The 23,051-nt window shown below is 38.0% G+C and overlaps 1 protein-coding gene across 6 annotated transcripts in view; it reads left to right on the top strand.

The window, feature by feature from the left end:
- Positions 1–23,051, top strand: part of Crag (DENN domain-containing protein Crag) — a 579,187-nt gene that overhangs the window by 227,667 nt on the left and 328,469 nt on the right. For all 6 annotated transcript variants that reach the window (XM_068225395.1, XM_068225392.1, XM_068225393.1 and 3 more), the window contains exons 12-13: positions 8,410–8,551; positions 8,636–8,781. In XM_068225395.1, coding sequence (XP_068081496.1) covers positions 8,410–8,551; positions 8,636–8,781 — 288 coding nt within the window. The remainder of the gene's footprint in view (positions 1–8,409; positions 8,552–8,635; positions 8,782–23,051) is intronic.

Here is a 23,051-nt window from a genome sequence, read left to right as displayed (position 1 = left end):
CAAGCTAACGGGAAATCCATCTCCACGCCCGCAGACATTGCCTCAGCCTTCAGTGACAAATTTAAAGAGAATTTCTCCCAGGCACAATCAGCTGGGGACATGTATATAACCAACACACCCGTACCACCCCTCCCTCTCACCAGCCTCTACTTCTCGGAACTTGAGGTGCTAGCAAGTTTGAAGAGGATTCGACCCCATGCGGCGAGCGGCCCTGATGAAATACCCAGTCGTATACTCCGTGACTGCGCTGAGTCACTGGCACCATCTCTCTGCGAACTATTCAACCTGTCGCTTCACTGTGGATCACTACCCCAAGATTGGAAGTGTGCTGATGTAGTTCCAATTTTCAAGAAAGGGGACAAAGCACTCATTGACAACTATCGGCCAGTGTCTCTCACATCCCACGTATGTAAATGTATGGAACGACTGGTAGCCTCTAATATACGGGAATACTTCCGGGAAGGTAATCTGCTAAGTGAAAGCCAGCACGGTTTTCTTCCAGGAAGATCCTGTAATACTTTATTAACAAAGGTTATTGATGAGTGGCAGTTCTCTCTGGAGAAATCTAAAATTGTTCAGGTTGACTGCGTGGCTTTGGACTGGGCTAAAGCTTTTGATCAAATCCCTCATGAACGACTTTTGTTAAAATTAAGACAGATGAATGTTAGGGGAAGTGTACTGGCATGGTTGCGGTCATTTCTCGAGGGACGAACACAACGTGTTGTGTTTGATGGAGTTCGATCATCGACCGTTAAAGTAACCTCAGGAGTATGTCAAGGCACCGTCCTTGGACCTTTATTATTTAATGCATTTGTCTCTGATTTACCTAAATGTGTGACCTCAACCATAGCTCAGTACGCTGATGACACAGTATTGTACAGGGATATACAATGCGCAGAGGATTGTCTGAAGTTACAGTCGGACTTGGACACTATAGCGGTGTGGTGTTACGTCAACGGTCTCAACATTAATGCTGGCAAATGTAAATATATTAGGTTAAGTAGGTCTCGACACCCAGTAGAATGTATATATACCATTAATAATGTACATATTGAGCGAGTTAAAACTATGCATTTGTTAGGAATAACCATTTCTGAACAACTAAAATGGAACGCACAAACAGAGGAAGTGAGATGCAAAGCTGCCAGGGTGCTCGGTTTTATGCACAGAAGCCTCCGTGGGTGCAAGTCGAATGCTATACGGACGGCTTACCAGACACTGGTGAGACCTATACTAACGTATGGTCTACCTGCCTGGCACCCAACCACTGCAGCTAATCTTAACAAACTAGAAGGAATCCAACGTCGCGCTGAACAACTAATTAACAAGAACAGCTGCCCGTCTTCCCTCCCGTCAATCGCCTCCTTGTGTAAACAAAGCGACATCACCTTCTTACACAAGTCCCTCACAGGGGCCATTCACCTTTCACCATTCCCTCGGCTCTCCTTATCTTACAGCTCCGTCCGTAGAGGCAAAGGGGTGTGTCTTATACCCCCCTTTGCGCGAACGGAGTCCTACAGACTAGGTTTCTTTGCTCGTTCAGCGCGGCTTTGGAACGATCTACCCGCCGACATTAAATGCAGAAATGTAAATATAGTTAAATGTTATGTTAAGAAGCACATACGATGAGAAAATGCATGTGAACATGTGGAAGAATGAATGAGGGAGTGAAAGGTTGTATAAATGAGAAATATGTATATATTAGGCTATACTTTGTTACTTTACCTGTAAATAGTGTATATGACTGTTGTACTTTAGGATTTAGGTAATTATTTCAAAGGTCAGGGGGCACAACGTGTAGGGGGCTTGTCCTTTTCCCCTGACCTTCCATAGATGCTGTAAAGGTTTATGGTAAATAAATAATGAATGAATGAATGAATGAATAAAACTTCTATACAAAAAGAAAACCCACCTCAATATACAACTTTACAGGACGCATTAAATCACCTTCCAGCAGCTGGCTCCCATAGAATCGGGCTTGTTTCAAATACATGTTTCAGATAAATTAGAAACCTATTTAAGTATTAAACAAAAAAAACACTAGATAATAAACTCACACTCCTCAACAAAGCAAACCCGAAAGTAACAAACTTAACTACGGAAATAAAAAAAATACAACCAACCATTAAACAACACTCCACTTACAGAAAACCTTTCCAAGATACAATTTTCAGATGACGACTTAAATTTGCTCAACAAAGGACTGAAATTCAATTGGCCTAATTTTCACGAAGAAAAATACATCATAACGACAATAGCCGACGTCAAATCTAACATATCTAACCTTCCCATTGAACAGCAAAATAATACAAGACACAAAATTAAGAAGAAACTCGCCAATTTGGCAAATGAAATAAACAAATTCCAAACTTACCAATCAGAAATTAAATAAAGAATTACAGGATAAAAAAAGCAGAATGACGTCATCGTCACTGAGGCTGCCAAAGGAGGAACCACAGTAATAATGAATAAAAATGAGTATGTTAATAAAACTGAGCCTTCTTCATGGATAAATCTTTTTCTAGAATAAACAAAGACCCCATAGCCCGAGTCTAACGCAACCTCAAGACTTTGCTTAAAAACTGAACTTCTTTATTAAATGAACAAGAATCACAAAAATTAATCAATATGAATTTGAACATACCTACGGCTAGAGCACTACCAAAAATTCATCTACATTTTTATGGAAACATTTTAATAAGAACTTGAGTTTAAATGCATTAGACACCAAAAAATTCCTCTACGATCAAATCCTTTCGAAATGTTAACACACACACATCGTCCACCCGCCCTTTCCCTACCCACCCCCCCTCCGCGTACCACACACAAATACAATACGAGGCGCACAGGGTTAGCCACAGCCAGTCGAACCAATAGTGTCACCAAGGCAAGCCAGCCGCAAAAGTGGCGAGGGGGTAAGTAAGAAACTAGCGCGATTCCCCTATTACCATTTAAATCTGCACACAGTCCACTACTAAGACATACATTTTTTTTCTCCTTACAGACACTCAATCAACTAACTTCAATCTTCAAATCGAAGCTACAGGATTCCATCTTTATCGTTAACAAATTGAGAAGTTCCTTATTTGAACCTCTACAGTGACGAGCCTCGCACTACTCCACTTTTCAGCAAACACAAGCAACTTAATAAACTCGACAATATCATACTAATCACATAAAATCAACTTCATGGTCCGCATCGCACTTAACAGATTCACAACTAAGAAAGGTTTTATTTACCACCTTGTCGATACATTAGTTGTTTAAGGCAACTTGTTGGTTAAAAGTGGTACAAGTTTCATATATTATTAACATCTTCAGCCACATAACACTGTTTAGATGAAAAATTCATATATTGACAAAGTATCAATGCTTTGAGAGAAAGTGTCCTTAAAAACAGCATAAAAAATGAGATTCATAAATTGTAATAAGCATAGTTACCCTAAATAGCTGATTTATAATCAAAATTCAATTCTTTCTTGACACTTTCTCTCTTCTTGCTAATGTTGTCCGCTATGTCAGTGGCAGAGGTACCAACACAGGAATATCATTGATCGATACATCAGTTATGTTGTTGTTGTTGTTTGAGTCATCAGTCCATAGACTGGTTTGATGCAGCCGTCCATGCCACCCTATCCAGTGCTAACCTTTTCATTTCTACGTAACTACTTCATCCTACATCTGCTCTAATCTGCTTGTCATATTCAAACCTTGGTCTACCCCTACTGTTCTTACCACCTACACTACCTTCAAAAACCAACTGCACAAGTCCTAGGTGTCTTAAGAAGTGTCCTATCATTCTAACTCTTCTTCTTGTCAAATTTAGCCAAATCGATCTCCTCTCACCAATTCGATTCGGTATCTCTTCATTCGTGATTCGATCTATCCATCTCCCCTTCAGCATTCTTCTGTAACACCACATTTCAAAAGCTTCTATTCTCTTTCTTTCTGAGCTAGTTATCGTCCATGTTTCATTTCCATACAATGCCACGCTCCACACGAAAGTCTTCAAAAACATCTTTCTAATTCCTTGCTTGTGCTAATTTGCATTTTATGCCCTCCTTACTTCTGCCATCGTTAGTTATTTTACTACCCAAGTAACAGTATTCATCTACTTCTTTTAAGACTTCATTTCCTAATTTAATATTTCCTGCATCACCCGCCTTCGTTTGACTGCACTCCGTTAACTTTGTTTTGGACTTATTTATTTTCATCTTGTACTCCTTACCCATGACTTCGTCCATACCATTCAGCAGCTTCTCGAGATCTTCTGCAGTCTCAGATAAAATAGCAATATCATTGGCAAATTTCAAGGTTTTGATTTCCTCTCCGTGGATTGTGATTCCCTTTCCAAACTCCTCTTTGATTTCCTTTACTGCCTGTTCTATGTAATCATTGAAAAGGAGGGGGGACAAACTGCAGCCTTGCCTCACTCCTTTCTGGGTTGCTGCTTCTTTTTCAAAGTCCTCGATTCTTATCACTGCAGACTGATTTTTATACAGATTTTAGATAATTCTTCGTTCTCGGTGTCTGATCCCAATCACCTTCAGAATCTTAAATAGCTTGGTAGTAATTCAGAGGGAATGTCATCAATTCCAGGTGCCTTGTTCCTATTTGGGTCACTCACAGCTCTCTCAATCTCTGACGTCAAAATTGGGTCTCCCATTTTATCAGCATCAACAGCCTCTTCTTGTTCCAGAAACAAATTATCTACATCTTCACCTTGATACAACTGTTGGATATGTTCCTGTCATCTTTCTGCTTTGTCTTCTTTCCCTAGAAGTGGCTTTCCATCTAAGCTCTTAATATTCATACACCTAGATTTCCTTTCTCCAAAGGTTTCTTGATTTTCCTGTATGCAGCATCTATCTTTCCTAGGACCATACAACCTTAGACAGCCTTGCACTCTTCCTTCAGCCAGTCTTCCTTAGCTACCTTGCACTTTCTATCCACTTGATTCTTTAATCGCTTGTATTCTTTTCTGCCCTCTTCATTTCTAGCATTCTTGTATTTTTGTCGTTCATCAATCAGGTCTAGTATCTCCCGAGTTATCCACTGATTCTTAGTTGATCTTTTCTTCCTTCCTAACATTTCTTCAGCAGCCCTGCTGACTTCATTTTTCTTGACTGTCCACTCTTCCTCTATTGTGTTTCCTTCAGCCTTTTCATTTAGTCCTTGTACCACATGTTCTTTGAAACAATCTCTCATGCTCTTTTCTTTCAAATTGTCTAGATCCCATCTTTTTGCATTTTTTCCTTTCTTCAGTTTTTTTAGCTTCAGATGGCATTTCATGACCAACAAGTTGTGGTCAGAGTACACGCCTGCTCCTGGGAAAGTTTTGCAATCCAACACCTGGTTTCTGAATCTCTGCCTAATCATAATGAAGTCTATTTCATACCTTCCGGTGTCTCCAGGTCTCATCCACGTATAAAGCCTTCGTTTGTGGTGTTTGAACCAAGTATTGGCAAGTACTAAATTATGATCAGTGGAGAATTCAACCAGCTGACTTCCACTTTCGTTCCTTTGTCCCAATCCGAATTCTCCTACTGTATTATCTTCTCTTCCTTGGCCTACCACTGCATTCCAGTCTCCCGTCACAATTAGATTCTTGTCACCTTTTACGTATTGTATCAAATCTTCTCTCTCTTCATATGTTCTTTCGATTTCCTCATCATCCGCGAGCTAATAGGCATATATACCTGCACAGTTGTGGTGGGCATTGGCTTGGTGTCTATCTTGACGACAATAATTCTTTCACTATGCTGGTCATGGTAGCTTTTCCGCTGCCCTATTTTCTTATTCATTATTAAACCAACTCCTGCATTTCCTCTGTTTGATTTTGTGTTGATAATTCAGTAGTCGCCTGACCAAAAATCCTGTTCTTCCTGCCAATGTACTTCACTTATACCAACTACATTTAACTTTAGTCTATCAATCTCCCTTTTCAGATTCTCTACTCTATCACAACGATTCAAACTTCTAACATTCCACGCTCCGACTCGCAGAATGTCAGTATCCATCTTCCTGATGATCGCCCCCTCTCGTGTAGTCTCCACCCGGAGATCCGAATGGGGGACTAGTTTACCTCCGGAATATTTTACCCAGGAGGAAGCCATATTAGTACATCATTCATACAGAGAGAGCTGTATGTCCTCGGGAGTTAGTTACGTCTGTAGTTTCCCGTTGCTTTCAGCCATGTAGCAGTATCAATACAGCTAAGCCATGTTGAGTATTATTACAAGGCCATATCAGTCAGTCATCTAGACTGCCGCCCTTGCAACTTCCGAAAGGCTGCTACCCCCCTTTCGATGAACCATTCCTTAGTCTGGTCTCTCAACAGATAGCCATCTAATATGGTTGCACCTGCGGCTCGGCTATCTGCTTCATTGGAACACGCAAGCCTCCCCACCGGGGCAAGGTCACATGGTTCGCACGGGAGGTTTGCTTGCAATAGATCCTGCATAAATTGTGCCCACAAGGCTGCCCCATTTGTTGAAAATTAAAAACCGTGTAATTTGAAATTGTCGTGACACGCGCCCATAACTTTAGTTTACCGGGCGAGTTGGCCATGCGGTTAGGGGCTCGCAGCTGTGAGCATGCATCCATGACATAGTGGGTTCGAATCCCACTTTCGCCAGCCCTGAAGATAGTTTTCCGTGGTTTCCTGTTTTCACACCAGGCAAATGCTGGGGCTGTACGTTAATTAAGGCCACGGCTGCTTCCTTCCCACTCCTAGCCCTTTGCTATCCCATCGTCACCATAAGACCTGTCTGTGTTGGTGCGACGTAAGGCCACTAGCACAATAAAACCTTATTTTTTCACAATTTAGCATGGCTCTAGAGGGGATGCTAGAGGCTTGTTAACCTGGGAGCTTACCCCCCCTCCCCCATACTCTCTTTGCTTCCCAACCCCCACCCTCACCACCAAGCACAACGGTTACTAACCAGACCTCACCAGTCCAGACCAACGGTCTTTTCGCTGGCCTGGTCTTGTAAAGATAGTCGTGGCAACCTTGTAAGACACACTGTGGCATTGTCTTTGCTGGGCTATGTTTGATCTGCACCACCCTGTGTTTCGCAGAGGCTTAGCAGAAGTGTAATAGAATTCACGAGTTTGTAAAGGGAGTTTAAAAAATTGCATTTCAGTTGTAAATCTCTATTTTCACAGGAAATGAATCACAATTCAAAATACCGATTTAATTTTCATCCATTCTGTGACAAGAGACCACCGGCGTTCTAACGCCTTGTTCAGTAATTTAATGATTATTTACATTTAGCATTATAAATTATTGAAAGTTCACCACTAATACAGCATTGCAACAAAACTACTTGCCACAATGCATAAATTAATATACCTATATATACTACAATGAAATGCAATCATAGTTCTCATTTCAAAAAAAAGATCAAAAGAACAAACGAACTTACCTCCTTACAGCAGGCTTGAGAGACTACTTTTCCATCTGTAGTGAAATTGGGACCCCTGCGATCCACTGTTTCAGACAGTAGGATTTCGACAATTTTTCTTTGGGCATTGTCGCAAACACACTTCTTCTTCTTCTCCTCCTCCTTGTTTCACTTCACAATAAATCACAACACGTTCTGAATGTAAAGCGTACGCGTACAACAGTTCGCATCAAAAGGGAGCTACAGGCCATATGTGTTGTGCAACATAGTTCGATGTTGACAGGTTCTCTCATATGTCTTTGGGAGTTAAAGGGGTTGAAGGCTTTGAGGTCAAATTGTTCCTTGCTTCTCCTGATGGAAATTTCCAAAATACTATTTCTGGTGACTTCTGAGAATTCCCATTTTTGTTCATGGGGTAAACAGTTATTAAGGAAAGAGAAGATAATTCTGTCATGCACACTAGCTAACAATATAATGCACTGGAAGAAAAACGACTTTTTTAAAATACAGTCAAAAGGCATGAAATAGCAATTATACTCCAAATAGGCACAAATGCCTGAAATAGGTATTTATAGGCACAATCAAACTAACGAAATATAGCTAAGAAGACCCTACAATGGATTTATATCACAAAAGCCTACGTTTCTGAACACAGGAATAAAATAGGCAAATTCCCGTCTCTAGTGATGGCTGTACAGAAAGGGACTTGAAGTTTTAATATCTTGTTGAAAAAATGATTTCAGCACATGCTTCATTAGGTTTCTGACCTTACTAAGAGGCTTTACAAAGGAAATTTAATGCGTCCTCCTGTTCAGTTGTATTCAATTTCCTTTGTAGAGTGAAAACCGTCAATACAGAATGATTTTAATATCTTGTAATTACTAAGAGGCAGTGACACATATATTATTTCATTACTACAGGTTTTCTTATTTAATTTTTTAAGACATTGTAAAATAGTTTGTCAAGGAGACTGAAGGATTAATGATTTTGGTGGAATTTGCAGCAAGCATTGGAATTGGAGATTCAAGAAGCTTTCTTGCGCTTCATGGCCACCGTACTGAAAGGCTACCGAACCTATCTGTTACCAATAACAAAGGCACCTACTGTGGGAACAACGGACACAAACTCGCTCTTTGATCTGCAAGGTTTGTCATCACATGATATCTGTGTTCATCATGTACATGAAATTCTAATGCGAATCTACATTTACTTTCTGTTTCATCCCTTAGGTTTCGTGCGATCAAGAGATAAAACCCATCATAAGTTTTTTACATTAGTGATGAAGACTCAAATGTTCATCCGATTCATTGAGGAGCGTTCTTTTGTTTCCGATATGGATGCAGGCCTAGCATTCTTTGATGAGTGTACAGAAAAAGTAAGTATTCTGTCTCATGCAAAAACAAGTATGAGTTGTGCAGTGGACACTATTAGGAAAATAAGTCTTTGATATTGTCTATATGAATTTGAGTTTATACTCATAAACTCAAAAGAATTGCGATTGCCTTACTTGGTGCATGTTCAACCAAGCTTCTGTTTTTACTAAGTCTTGATATATGGCTCTACTAACATCTCCCACTGGTTTGTGTGCACATTTATTGTTTTAAACATTTAAAAAGAGAATACAAAGGTATGACGTCCAATGTGTAGAGAATGCATGGACAATTTTGTGCGTGCGTGCACGCGCGGTTTGAGAGCTCTAAAATCAATGGCATTTATGTTTGTTGGTCCATCAAGTGTTATTTGTTTGTTTGTTTGTTTGTTTGTTTGTTTGTTTGTTTGTTTGTTTGTTGTTGTTTGTTTGTTTGTTTGTTTGTTTGAAAGTACACAGGCAGTAGGCCCAGTACAGTACAGAATGAATGGAAAACACATATACAGAGAAAATTACAATGCAAAGTACGTCAATGATTATTTCTACACTATGAAAAATACTGGAATTGAAACAAGGTTATAACTAGAGTAGTAAGTGACTATAATAATAAATACGTTCAAGAGCACCTATTATATAGAAAAAGGAGTCTGAATTAATAAATTAGAAATTAGAAACACAGGCCTTTAAATGTGCATTAATGGCAGTGTGTGTTTCAGAAAATAAATCTATTCCTGCAGCAAATGTGTTGTAATCGTAGCACTTCAATAAATGGCGAGTTCAAGTGATGAGATGTTCTAGATCTTGGAACTTGAAATACTGTGTTCATGCAAGCTCCAGGAGATAAAATTGAGCAGTTCTATGGAATTAAATTTATTTCTTACAATTTTTTTAATCATTTTTAGAGAAATAATTATTCTTCTGTTGCACAATGATGTGAGGTTAAAGTTACTTCTTAAATACTGTGTTGATCTATCAAAAGGGTAAAATGTCTTATTTGTTTTATAATACAGATACCGCAAAAACTTGTTTTGAACAACTTCAATTGTATGTAGTAGTTCTTCAGAACATGGGTCCCAAATTACAGATGCATATTCTAATTTACCCCTAACAATAAATGGCGAGAATTCTGCCTTTACAATATAAATCACATTTATTCCCTTCAGTACAACATCAACTTATTGGTACATGTTTCGTCCTCATGGGAGCATTTCCAGCTACACTTCAAAAACAAAAATAGAACAATGTTATATATTAATGTACTTTAAAAGACACTAGATGAGTCTTCTTAACTTGTCCTGTCTGTTTGCTGATTAAAACATTAAACATTGGTATGTTACTGTGCATGCATCTTGAATTAAAATATAGAAAGTTTGGTCAAAAACATCATTATAACCATCCATTCCCCATATCACACTCTTTAGACATGAAAAATACACGGGTGTTAATGTGATAACACATATTTAGTAAAATACAAGTTGGTTAAGTTTTTTTTATATATATATATATATATATATTGTTCTTGTAACTTCACCCTTATTACTTGAGTTCCACAGCTTTGACCATTCACTGATTTTGAATTCATGTTTCACTTTTGATATAGGGGCTCTTTTGTATACAGTTTCATGGTCACTAAATGCTGCAAGTTAGCAAGCTCATCTGCTCTTTCATTACCTAGTAGACCTTCATACTCTTTAACCCACTTAAAACAGTTTATTGGACTGCAGTTTATTGAAACCAAACTTCACCAGCACCCAGTTTCTTTTGGGTCACAGAAAATTTATATTTTATTTATATAAATTCAAAATTTGTAGTAATAACAGTTGTGTTTGTGGATATGAAGAAACTGCAACTCACCTTATTTTTGATCGTCCATTCTTCAGCAAAGCTAGATATATTTTGGAACTACACTTAAATTGTTGTACAGTAATGTTACTCAAACCTATTTTTAGGATATTTCACAAGATCTGTTGTTTGAATGAAAAACTTTATGCAGTTTTTTTTTTTTTTTTTTCCTTTTCTCCCAGTTTAGTTAATTTGTGTGTGTAATCACTCACTTAAAAAATGTTGTTTATATGTTTCTACTATTTAAGGTAACTAATTGTAACCTACAGCCCTAATATGCTAGAAAAGTAGGGCTTTTTCATGGACAATAAATAAATAAATATAATAAATAAGTAAATAAATAAATAAATAAATAAATGAATTAATAAATAAATAATTATGCTGTTCAAGAGGTAGAACTTCTCTTAAAAGTATTTAATATTAATAATTTTATTTGCTTTACATCCAATTAACTACTTTGACGGTTTTCGGAGATACCAAGGTGCCGGAATTTAGTCCAGCAGGAGTTCTTTTACGTGCCAGTAAATCTACCGACACAAGGTTGATGTATTTGAGCACCTTCAAATACTACCGGACTGAGCCAGGATCGAACCTGCCAAGTTGGGGTCAGAAGGCCAACGCCTCAACCGTCTAAGCCACTCAGCCCGGCATTAAAAGTATTTACAGACTGAAAGGTTGGGCTTGGTTCATAAGATGTTAAAATTAGGAGTAGTCTGAAAGGAAGAAGCAGTTATTTTAGAAAAGAAATTTGAGAAAATATCCTTGCTGGTTGTATGTTGTTCTAGTCAGCCTGTATGCTGCCCTGAGCCAAATTATGGCCAGCTGATCGCTTGCTTGGAGAAGTGAATGTGTAGAGGAAGGAGTGAGGGGGTTGAGGGCGAATGAGAGAGGAGTGGGAGTAGGAGTAGGTGGATTGTGCATGTTTGTTGCGGTGTTACAAAAAAAAAAAAAGTATATATATATTAATAAAAATAACAAAGAAAAGGAAGAAACAAAACATTTTGGGAAGAATTGGACCATTTGATATCAGGTATCTCTGATACACGTATTAAACTTTTACTTGGTGACTTTAATGTTAAAATAGGAAAAGAAAAACGATTTCGTACAGTAGTGGGTAAATGGCCAGCGCATAAATTTACAAATAAAAATGGTCGAAGATTAATTGATCTTTGTATAGATCATGGATTAATTTTGGAATCCACAAGGTTTAAAAGAAGACCACACAAACTAATGACTTGGAAATGCCCTAATATTAAATTGGGGGAGTTCAGATTGACCATGTGGCCATGGACAAGAATTATCACAAAGAAATTTATAATGTGAAAGTACTCCATGGGGTAGATATAGATTCAGATCACTATATTTCCAAGATTAAAATAAAATTAACGCCAAAAAAGAAAAACAAAATATCCAAATCCAATAGGAGGAAGAAGTATGGCCACCGGGCGAGTTGGCCATGCATGTAGAGGCGCGCGGCTGTGAGCTTGCATCCGGGAGATAGTAGGTTCGAATCCCACTATCGACAGCCCTGAATATGGTTTTCCGTGGTTTCCCATTTTCACACCAGGCAAATGCTGGGGCTGTACCTTAATTAAGGCCACGGCCGCTTCCTTCCAACTCCTAGGCCTTTCCTATCCCATCGTCGCCATAAGACCTATCTGTGTCGGTGCGACGTAAAGCCCCTAGCAAAAAAAAAAAAAGTATGACCCTAGTTATTTAATTAATAATAAACTGTATTTTGAAAGGTCTAAAACTTCTCTAAGCGACAATTTGGGGAAGGTAATTAAAAAATTAAAAACCATCGCTGAAGAAATTGCTCCTGATAAAAAACGAAACATGCTTGGTGGAATGTGGAGTGTGACACAGCGATTCAAAACAGGCACAAAGTATGATTGAATGATCAACGAAAGAGAACAGAAAAGTCCCGTGAAGAACTAAATAATGCTATAAAACAAACAGCCAAAGAAATCAGAAGTGTTAAGAGAAATTATCGCAAAGAATCATTAAACGCCATAGATGAAGCATTCATACAACGAGGGATATGAGAAATACAAAAGGAAAACTGGCACATAGTAACCAAGAGAATGCAGAAATTTTAGCTCAATACTTTAAAGAATTACTTAATAGCAAAGAACCAACACAATACCTAGAGTATGACCTTCATTCAAAAAATAAAACACCATTAGAAAAGGTTATACCACCAGATTACAATGAAGTGTTGAAAGCCATCGATTCACTTAAAAATTACAAAGCTTCAGGGGAGAATCAGCTGAATGCAGAAATATGGAAGAATGCTAATACACAAACCATTCAAAATTTACATAAATACCTCATAAACATTTGGAATACTGAAAAAATGCCCGAAGAGTGGAATATGGCGATAATACGCCCTTTACATAAAAAAGGTGATAGATCAGATCCCAACAATTATCGGGGGATATCATTGCTGGATATCACTTACAAATATTTTTCAAAGTTATTATACATGAGAATTCAAGAACAACTTGACTGTGTACTTGGAGAATACCAAGGGGGCTTTCGTCCAGGGAGAAGTTGTCCAGATCAAATTATCAGTTTAAAGTGGATTATGAAGCATCATAGGGTTAGAAACAAAAAGTTATCACTTTTGTTGATTTTAAAAAGGCGTATGATAGTATCCATCATGAGTCATTGTTGAATATCCTAAAAGAATTTGATTTACATCCAAAACTTATTCGCCTTATTGGAATTACCCTTAAGAACACTAAATCTAAAGTCAGATTTAGAAATGAACTCTCAAAAGCCATTTGACATTAATACTGGACTTCGGCAGGGAGATGGACTCTCATCATTATTGTTTAATTGTTTGTTGGAAAAAATCATGCGGAAATGGAATAATGTATGTCAACCTAACATCAAGATTGGCAGAAAAATAAGACTCAGTTGTTTAGCATTCGCTGATGATCTTGCACTACTTGCTAATGATATGGAAGAAGCTAAATTGCAAATAGAAGAACTTGATAACATAGCAAGAAAAGTTGGATTGCAAATTTCATATGAAAAAACAGAAATAATGCCAACCTTTCCTGTTACAGCACCAACCATTACCTTAGCCAATACCAAACAAATTCAAATTGTGAATAAGTTTAAATATCTTGGTGAAATTATAACTTGGAACTCCAATGAAAAATCATCAAAAGAAAGCAGAACATTTTTAAAAAGCACAACGAATTACATGGCCAACGTACAAGAAAAAATCTCTTTCAATAAATGCTAAACTTTCAACATTACTGTTCCGTCATTAAACTTGAAGCGACTTATGCTTGTGAAGCACTATTTAAATTGAACACCAAAGCAACAACTGATACACTGCAAAAGGTTGACAGAAGGATACTCAGAACAATCATTAATAAAAAACATCAGGTGGATTGACAATGGAGATTATTGCCTAATGCAGTGGTTTATAGGGAAAGTGAATCTATAATAGATACAATGAGAAAAAGAAGAATTGCCTTTTTCTGTCATCTTTCTAGATTAAATGATAATAGGATAATAAAACAACTATTTAATTACTTTTGGAAAAGTAAAACAAAAAATAATTGGTTTATAGAATATTACAATGAAGCAAATTGAAAATAGAGAGGAAGAAAAGATTCTCAAGAACAAACAAATAAAATTGTTATTAAAAACTGTACAGCACAAACAATATGTCATATCTGAAGAAGAAAGGGCAGCCAGGTCAGCCAGAATGAAGAGATTTTGGGAAAGGAAGAAGATGATGCAAGCTAAATCTTCAGTTAATTCTTTGTTAACATAAATGTATTTGGGTTTGATTTAAGTGCTCTAATGTGGGCGTAAACCATGTAAATAAATAAATATAAAATAAATAAATAAATAAATAAATAAATAAATAAATAAATAAATAAATAAATAAATAAATAAATAAATAAATAAAATATTAACAATCTCTTCAAATAAGATCATTATGTTTTTTGATATTTCGTTTATATTTAGCCCATATAACTGGCCTGACACTAGGTATACTTCAACTTATATACTCAAGATTTCATGAATTTATTATTACTGTTATGAACACTATGGAGATTGTAAAACAAATTAGAATATTGTTAATGGTTTCAAATGCTATGTTAATGTTGTTGTTTTTTTTGAAAATATTTGTGACTCGGTAGATGCGTGTAATTTTAAAGGTAAATGTGGCTAGCTTCTTTTATGTCCTTGGGCCGATGATCTACATGTTAGGCCCCTTTTAAACAACAAGCATCATCATATTTTTCTTATTGTTCGCTTCTCTAAGCAGAGCAGGCCAAACTGGTCATAGCTTCCTTAGTCGGTACCAAGAACATGAGAGTGCCAAGAGATATACAAATTCTCGGCTATGAGTAGTCACATGTCTGACATATCATTTGTTTTCATCAACTGATAAAGATTTATTCATTCTTTGGACAACCAGTAAAGGTATGCTACTAAACATTCTTGAGAATATATTTATCAACATAGACCAAAGGAATAATCTGAACTATAACCTGAATGAAATATCCAAAAGCATAACCATGTTATTTGAAGAGAATATTAATACATTTTTCGTAACACCGCAACAAACATGCACAACGCACCTACTCTCACTCCTCTCTCATTTCCCTCAACCCCTCACTCCTTCCCCTATATGCTCACTTCTCCTAGCAGGCGATCAGTTTGGCTCAAGGCAGCATGCAGACTGACCAGAATAACAGGATGTAAGTACTCAGAAATCTGTTTTCCTCATTATCACAGTTTTAAAGATTTTTCTCGAATTCTTTTTCTGAAATAACTGATGCTTTCTTTCAGACTCCTTCTAATTTTAACATACCTTGAACTGCATAATGCAACGGAACTACAGTCTTCACTTAAAAGAAATTTGAACTCGTTTCTTTCCAGTCTCTGTATCCATGAATGTTCTCTTTGGTATTCTCTTTCCTGGTATTCTCATTATGTGCCCAAACCATTTTAGCTTTTCTATATCAATCTCTTCTTGAAGTTTACACACTCCCACGCTTCTCCTTATTTCCACATTTTGTATTCTATCTCGTCTTGTTTTTCCCTGTATGCTCCTCAAGAACCTCATTTCAGCTTCTTGTATGTTACTTCGGTTCCGTTTAGTGAACGTCCAGGCTGCTGAAGTATAGGTCAGTATAGGTTTATAATAGGACGAGTAAAGTAAAGTAAACTCGTGTCCTCATCCTGAGGTGGTGCAGCTCTTTTCAGGCACACCCCCATTGGAGGTGAGCTGCATGTACCATTTCAACCACATACCAGCCCTCCTGCCATTCTTAAATTTCTGGCAGTACCGGGAATCGAACCCGGGCCCCCGAGGACGGTAGCTAATAACACTAACCGTTACGTTACGGAGGCGGACATAGAAAACCTTCTTGCACTTCATTGGCACATCTCTGTTCCATACAATTTGTCTCACACACTGGTAGAATCTTGCAGACTGCTGTATTCTTAAATCAATTTCTCCATCCAAATTTCCATCTTGTGACATCACGCTACCCAAATATTACATTTTTTTTCACTACTCCAAGAGGTTCATTTCTTATTTTTATCACTCCTCTGGATTTTCTGTTACCTCTCGTCATGATCAGAGTCTTGCTTTTGACAGTACTAATCTTCATTCCAAAATTTCTTCTCTCCTCATTCCATAAATCAGCTTGTGTCTGTACTTCCTCTTCATTATCTCCCCATACACATTTTCTACACTTTTTTTTATCTCACTTCATCACATAATTTCTAAATCCTTAAATTATTCTTATATTGATATAGGCTACTAAAAACATCATACTTCTTGAACGATCTGTTATTTATCTATTGTTTAACCTTTTGTACTATATTGTACTCATGACAAGTAATGACTGTGTCTTATCTGACTTACTACACGGTGTTAGTGTGAGAAACACAAGAAATCTTAAGGTCATTCATATCAATTCTCAGTCTCTTGTTGACTCCTCCCATATATCTGAGTTCCGGCACATTTTTGGCAAGAGTTCGTTTGATATTATTGCAGTAAGTGAAACATTTCTTAAACCTTCAGTACCAGATTCTGCCGTCTGTCTCGATGGGTATAATATTTTCCGTAATGACAGAATAAACAGAGCCGCTGGTGGTGTTGCAGTTTACTTGAAGAACAGCATAAAATGTAGTGTACTTAGCAAATCTCCTGGAGAGTACAGTAAGAAACCTGAGTACATAATCCTTGATATAGCCCTTTCAGACACTAAAATTCTTTTCGCTTGTATATATCGTCCACCAAAAGTAGGGTTCATGGATACATTCTTGAACGATATGTATTCTCTTGTTATGAATTATAAATATGTATTCGCTGTGGGCGATGTTCATGCTCGTTTCGGAACTGGGACGTTTGAAAGCAATAACATACGCGATGTGCTCAACGCTTGTAACCTCGACTGCCTTCCATTCAATCCAACCTTTCATACTGCCACTTCCGATAGCACTCTTGACATAATCTCATCCAACTGCAATGAGTTGGTAGTAGAATACGGACAGGAACCAGCTGCCGGTTTTTCTGGTCATGATTTGCTATATGCTGTATTCAATTTATCCACGCCAAAACAAATTCCGAAAACAATTCTTGTTCGAGACTTCAGTAAATTTGACGTAAACAAGTTTCGTGCTGACGCTGATTTACTACCCTGGAATGTGTTTTTCCAGTCTAATGACATAGATCAAAAAGTCTCTCTCTTCAACAGCTTTGTACTTTTTCTTTATGACAAGCATGCGCCCCCAAAAAGAATTCTTGTAAAACACCAGTCAGCATTATGGTTCAATAAGCGTATTAAGGAATTGATAAGTAAACGGGACAGAGCTAGGAAGAAATTTATTAAAACAAAACTTCCAGATGATTACGAGCAATTCAGGGTCTTGCGTAATGAGACAAAACAAGTCATTAGAAACACTAAAGTGAAGTATACGTACAACATCTTCCGTAACTGTAAGAGCACCTCAGCTTCTTGGTGTGCTGCAAAATCACTTGGTATTAGAGTCAGTCACTCTCAAGATAGCCAGATGCCTGTTAGGGCCGCTTCACACTAGGCGACTAGAATCGGCGACAGGAATCGGCGACCAGCCGCCCATGCTTGTGAAACATTGTTTTAAATGGAGCTCTTCACACTGGGCGACTCAGTAGCCGAGCTACAGAAAGAAGCCTGGCGACTGACCTTGCAGTAGCTCAGTCCCGCTACCGGTCGCCGAGGCAGATTGCACAACCCCGGCTGGCGATAGCTGGTGAACCATTGTTTTGTATTGGAGTCTTCACACTAGGTGACTGTGCAGCCCAGCTACTCGCCTTCTGAACACCCTTTATTGTCATCGCGCTTTTCTCGTACGTTCTCAGTATGAGCGATCTACCTAAACAAGTGGACCAAATTAACACTGAAGACTTAATTCTACAAATTGAGCAGCATCCAGCCATCTGGAACCTAAACTGTAACGAGTACAGCAATAAAGTTGAAAAGAAAAACGCATGGTCTGAAGTAATCGCGCAGTTCTTCAGTAAAAAAAAAAAAAAAATGAAATGGCGTATGGCTTTTAGTGCCGGGAGTGTCCGAGGACATGTTCGGCTCGCCAGGTGCAAGTCTTTTGATTTGACATCCCGTAGGTGACCTGCGCGTCGTGATAAGGATGAAATGATGATGAAGACGACACATACACCCAGCCCCAGTGCCAGCGAAGTTAACCAATTGTGGTTAAAATTCCCGACCCTGCTGGGAATCGAACCCAGGACCCCTGTGACCAAAGGCCAGCATGCTAACAATTTAGCCATGGAGATGGACAGTTCTTCAGTGACTTTTGAAGAAAGAACATCCCAGGAAAGAAACGAGCTCTAAGTAAAATTTTACAAATAGCCTTTACGTGACCTCACGTTTATTAAATGTTCAATATAATTGAGATATTGTCGTCCGACTCATTTTTGGCTGTATGCTCAGCACAACGTCCTTCGGTACAGAGGGGTCTGAGTTCTGGGTTCGACTCCCGGTCGAGTCATGTTCTTTTTTTTTACAATTTGCTTTAGGCAGCAGCGACTCAGACAGGTCTTACGGCGACGATGGGATAGGAAAGGGCTAGGAATTGGAAGAAAGCGGCCGTGGCCTTAATTAAGGTACAGCCCCGGCATTTGCTGGGTGTGAAAATGGGAAACCACGGAATACCATCTTCAGGACTGTCGACAGTGGGGCTCGAACCCATTATATCCCGATTATATAGACAAGGATTGGGCAATTTGTTTAAATACGCTTCTATGTAGGAACCTTATACTGGAAAACTACTAGCATCTCAGTTCAACTTGCCTCAAAGTTAAGGCTAACTTTTCTTTAGCCGGTATTGCTTTTCTCAACTTGGTATCCATTCCGGTAATATCTTCTTTCACACTTTCGAAGAGTTCATCAAAATATTTCTTTGACATTCTGAAGTAACTAAAAACTTTGTACCATCATCACATAAATCGTTTCCAAACGATCTTTCAACATAGGATGTGAATGAAACCTACGACGCTTTCTTTCTTTCTTTTCGACAACAACAAGAGTAGAAATAGACACTCCTCTGTCTGGGAACTCATGATGAAAACTGGTTCTAGGCCGGGGAAGGCGGCTAAGTAACGCTACGGGTGACCGCACGGCGACACGGAATTCACCTGAGCTACTCAGTAGCCGATTCTAGTCACCGATTCCAGTCGCCTAGTGTGAAGCGGCCCTTACTCCATCTGAATTAAGTGAATATTATATGGCATCAGTCTCTAACTTCAACTCTCCGAAAGTATCAGAAACTACGAAACATTATAGGTCTGTCACTCCAAGTAACAGAGATAAATTCTGTTTCATGTATAGTACGCGCACTTTATCTTGAGCCCTAGTTCCCATTCGTTACTATGGAGATCCGGGCTCAAGATAAAGTGCGCGTATAGTACGTACACCCTTCACATGTAGAAAAAGCAGTCAGATCAATTCGAACTAAAGCTAAAGGTCCAGATAATATCTCAATATCCATGATTTCTAATTGCATTGACATATTTCTTCCTGCCCTTGTGCATTTATTTAACTTCTCTCTACAGAATGGAGTGTATCCCTCAGAATGGAAGCGTGCCAATGTACATCCTGTGCCAGAAAAGAAAATCCCAACAGTCTGTAGTGATTTTAGGCCTATCAATATCCTCTGTGCACTTAGTAAGGCATTAGAAAGAATTGTTCTTAAGCAGATATGTGAATATCTGTCTAAATATCACATCCTAAATCCCTACCAATCTGGCTTCAAGAAGGGCCTTAGTACTACTATGGCTCTGCTGAGAGTTACGGACGATATACGCGCGGCCATCGATAAGAGGCAGCTTACTATCTTATGTCTCTTTGATTTCTCTAAGGCATTTGACTCTGTTAATCATGAGTTGTTTCTTGCAAAGTTGAAGTCAATTGGTTTCTCGCAGAGTGCTCTGTCTTGGTTTGAATCATATCTATCAAGTAGATCACAAAGAGTTACGTTTGTTGATGGACGATCCTCTATCTGGGAATCAGTAAACTGTGGCGTACCACAAGGATCAGTCCTCGGTCCTTTGTTTTTCTATTTGTATTAATGACATTTCTGAAGTCTTTAAAAGTAGTACTTTTCACATGTATGCTGATGACTTACAAGCTTACTTCCACTTCAGTCCCACTAACTGAATGTATAATGCATTTCAACCATGATATCTCTCGATTGATCGAATGGAGCGCAAATCATAACCTCCAGTTAAATGTGGCTAAGACCCAGCTTATTTGCATAGGTTACTCAAAACTCCTGAAAACTGTTGACCTCAAATCCCTCCCAGCAATAAAAATTCTAGATTCAGATATCCATTATAGTGACACCGTTAACAATCTAGGACTCATTTTCGACAGAACCCTATCCTGGTCTGATCATACGTCAAATGTGATCAGAAAAGTTGTGTCATCCATGCATATTTTGAAACGTAACGTGTCATGTACACCACCTTTTATGCAGAAACTACTTGTTCAAAGTCTTATATTCCCCATAATTGACTATGGATCAGTCATATACAACGACTTATCTGAAACTTTACACATCCAACTACAGAGGGTACAAAACGCATGTGTTCGTTACGTGACAAATGCCAGGCGTGATGAACATATAACACCCTATTACATACAGCTGCAATGGTTGAAACTCCATGAACGGCGGGAAATCTCAGTAGCCGTTGCTACGCACAAAATTCTCAAACTGAAGACCCCACCCTACCTATATAATGCATTTAAATCTATGGAGTCGGTACATAACAGAGATAATAGGTTTACAAAAGATGCCCTTCAAATTCCCCTTCATCGTACCACTAAATTTAACAAATCTTTTGTTTGCACTGCATCCCGTATCTTCAATGTCTTTAATCTTCACCGTTTCGCAAATGACAGGAACTGCACCCAACTAAAGCAGTCCTTAACATCTATCTTCCTGGAGGAGTACGCAAGGGGCTGAGATCAGGTATTCTTGTGTCTAATAATAAGAAATATGTATATTTCTAAGAAAATTGTTTCTGTTTTTTATATTCCTGAGATTCTTGTAGCCTAAAATATTAAAAAATCAAATGATATACTTTATTACTTCTTATATGATTTATGTTTTAATTTTATTGGAATAGGTATCTGTATTTTAATTTTTAAGTTTAATGTTTAATTTAATATTTTAATATTATAAAATTTAGTTAGTATATTCATAAACTTGTATTGTGTTATAAGTAGACGCTACATAAAGGGGCTTTTCAGTCTCAGTGGCATGTATATCATCATTATCAATAAATTCAAATTCAAATTCAATTCAAACTACAATGTCATCAGCAAAGAGCATATAGACTTTACTTGCTCGCCCATCATCATCATCATCATCATCATCATCTTCTTCTTGATATTATGTAGAATTCTATCCACGATGATAATGAAGAGTAAGGGAGACAATATATTTCTCTCTTAAGCCTGTCTCAACTCTGAACCATTCAGTTTGACCCACTTTGGTTCTGACACAGCTTTTGCAATTTTGATACAATGCTATTATCTTCTGCATTGTTTCATTCCCAATCTGTGCCTCTGTCAATGTTTTCCATACCAAATTCCTTGGGACACTGTCATATGTCTTTTCAATATCTAGAAGTGTTACTATCATGTCTTTTCCATATTCCCAATACCTTTCCATCATTTGACGCAATGTAAATATTGGGTCGAATATGGACCTGCCTCTTCTGAATCCATACTGGTGTTTTCCCTCTACTCCGTCTCTTATTCGTTTATCCAAGAGTCTTTCAAGAATCTTAGCTGTATGATGTATCAGTGTCATTCCTCTGTAATTTTTAGATTGCTTCCTGTCTCCTTTCTTGAAAAGTGGTATAATGACCTCTTTCGTCCACTCTTTTGGAACAGTCTTTTCCCTCTACATCACTCTGAAGAGTCTACACAACCACTGTAGACCAACTGCTCCTGCTGCTATTATCATTTCTATGGTGACCTTGTCAATTCCAGCTGTCTTGCTTTGTTCCATTCTTTTAGTGGCCCACTTAATCTCTGCCATAGACACCTCGTTTTCCTTATCTTCCATCACTAAATCTGGTTCTTCGATTTCTCCTACCGAGGTATTTTGCATGGTGTAAAGCTGTTCAAAGTATTTTTTTCCACCTCTGCAATATATCCTGCTTCTATGTCATCACTTCCTCCTGTTCATTTTTAATGAAGTTAGCACCTTCACCTGGGTTTTAACCCACTGGAATAAGATCTTTTTGCTTCTTGTTGTATCTTCTTGCAAAGATTCAGTGAATTTTTGCCAGCATTTCTTTTTCTCTTCTTGAACCACCTTGGAGCATTCCTTGCAGTGCCAGTATTCTGTTTTGCATTATGTTGTTCTGTTTCTCAGACATCTCTTCCAAGTTTGTTTCTTCCTTTTAACTATATCTTTTACCCTGTCATTCCACCAGGGTGTTTCTTGATCTTTTTTCCTTCTTCCACAGGTCTTTTCTGCAGACTCCACCATAACTGTTTTAAATTTATGCCCATTCTTCTTCGACCCTTCCAATGTCTTTCTTTAGGTATACTTGTTTTAATGTGTGTCTTGAACTCTTAATTTATTTCCTTCTGCAATTTCCACACCCTTAGCTTTCTCTGCCTAATCTCAGTCATCTTTTGTATCTTTCCAATTTTTAACTTAGCTATCACAACTCTGTGATCTCCTTCAAAAGATTCACTTGGGAGTGCTGTTATATCTACCAACATTTTCCTATTACCTTCCTCGACCAAAATGTAATCTATCAGAGTTTTGATTTTGTTATCCCAACTGTATCTTATCTTCTGACTGTTTTTCTTTCAAAACCATGTATTACCAATGATCAGCTCATTTCTTCTACAAAAGTCTACCAA

Source organism: Anabrus simplex, chromosome 1 (genome assembly GCF_040414725.1).
Source record: "Anabrus simplex isolate iqAnaSimp1 chromosome 1, ASM4041472v1, whole genome shotgun sequence".
NCBI lineage: Eukaryota > Metazoa > Arthropoda > Insecta > Orthoptera > Tettigoniidae > Anabrus > Anabrus simplex.
This window is presented reverse-complemented; position numbering and strand designations above follow the sequence as displayed.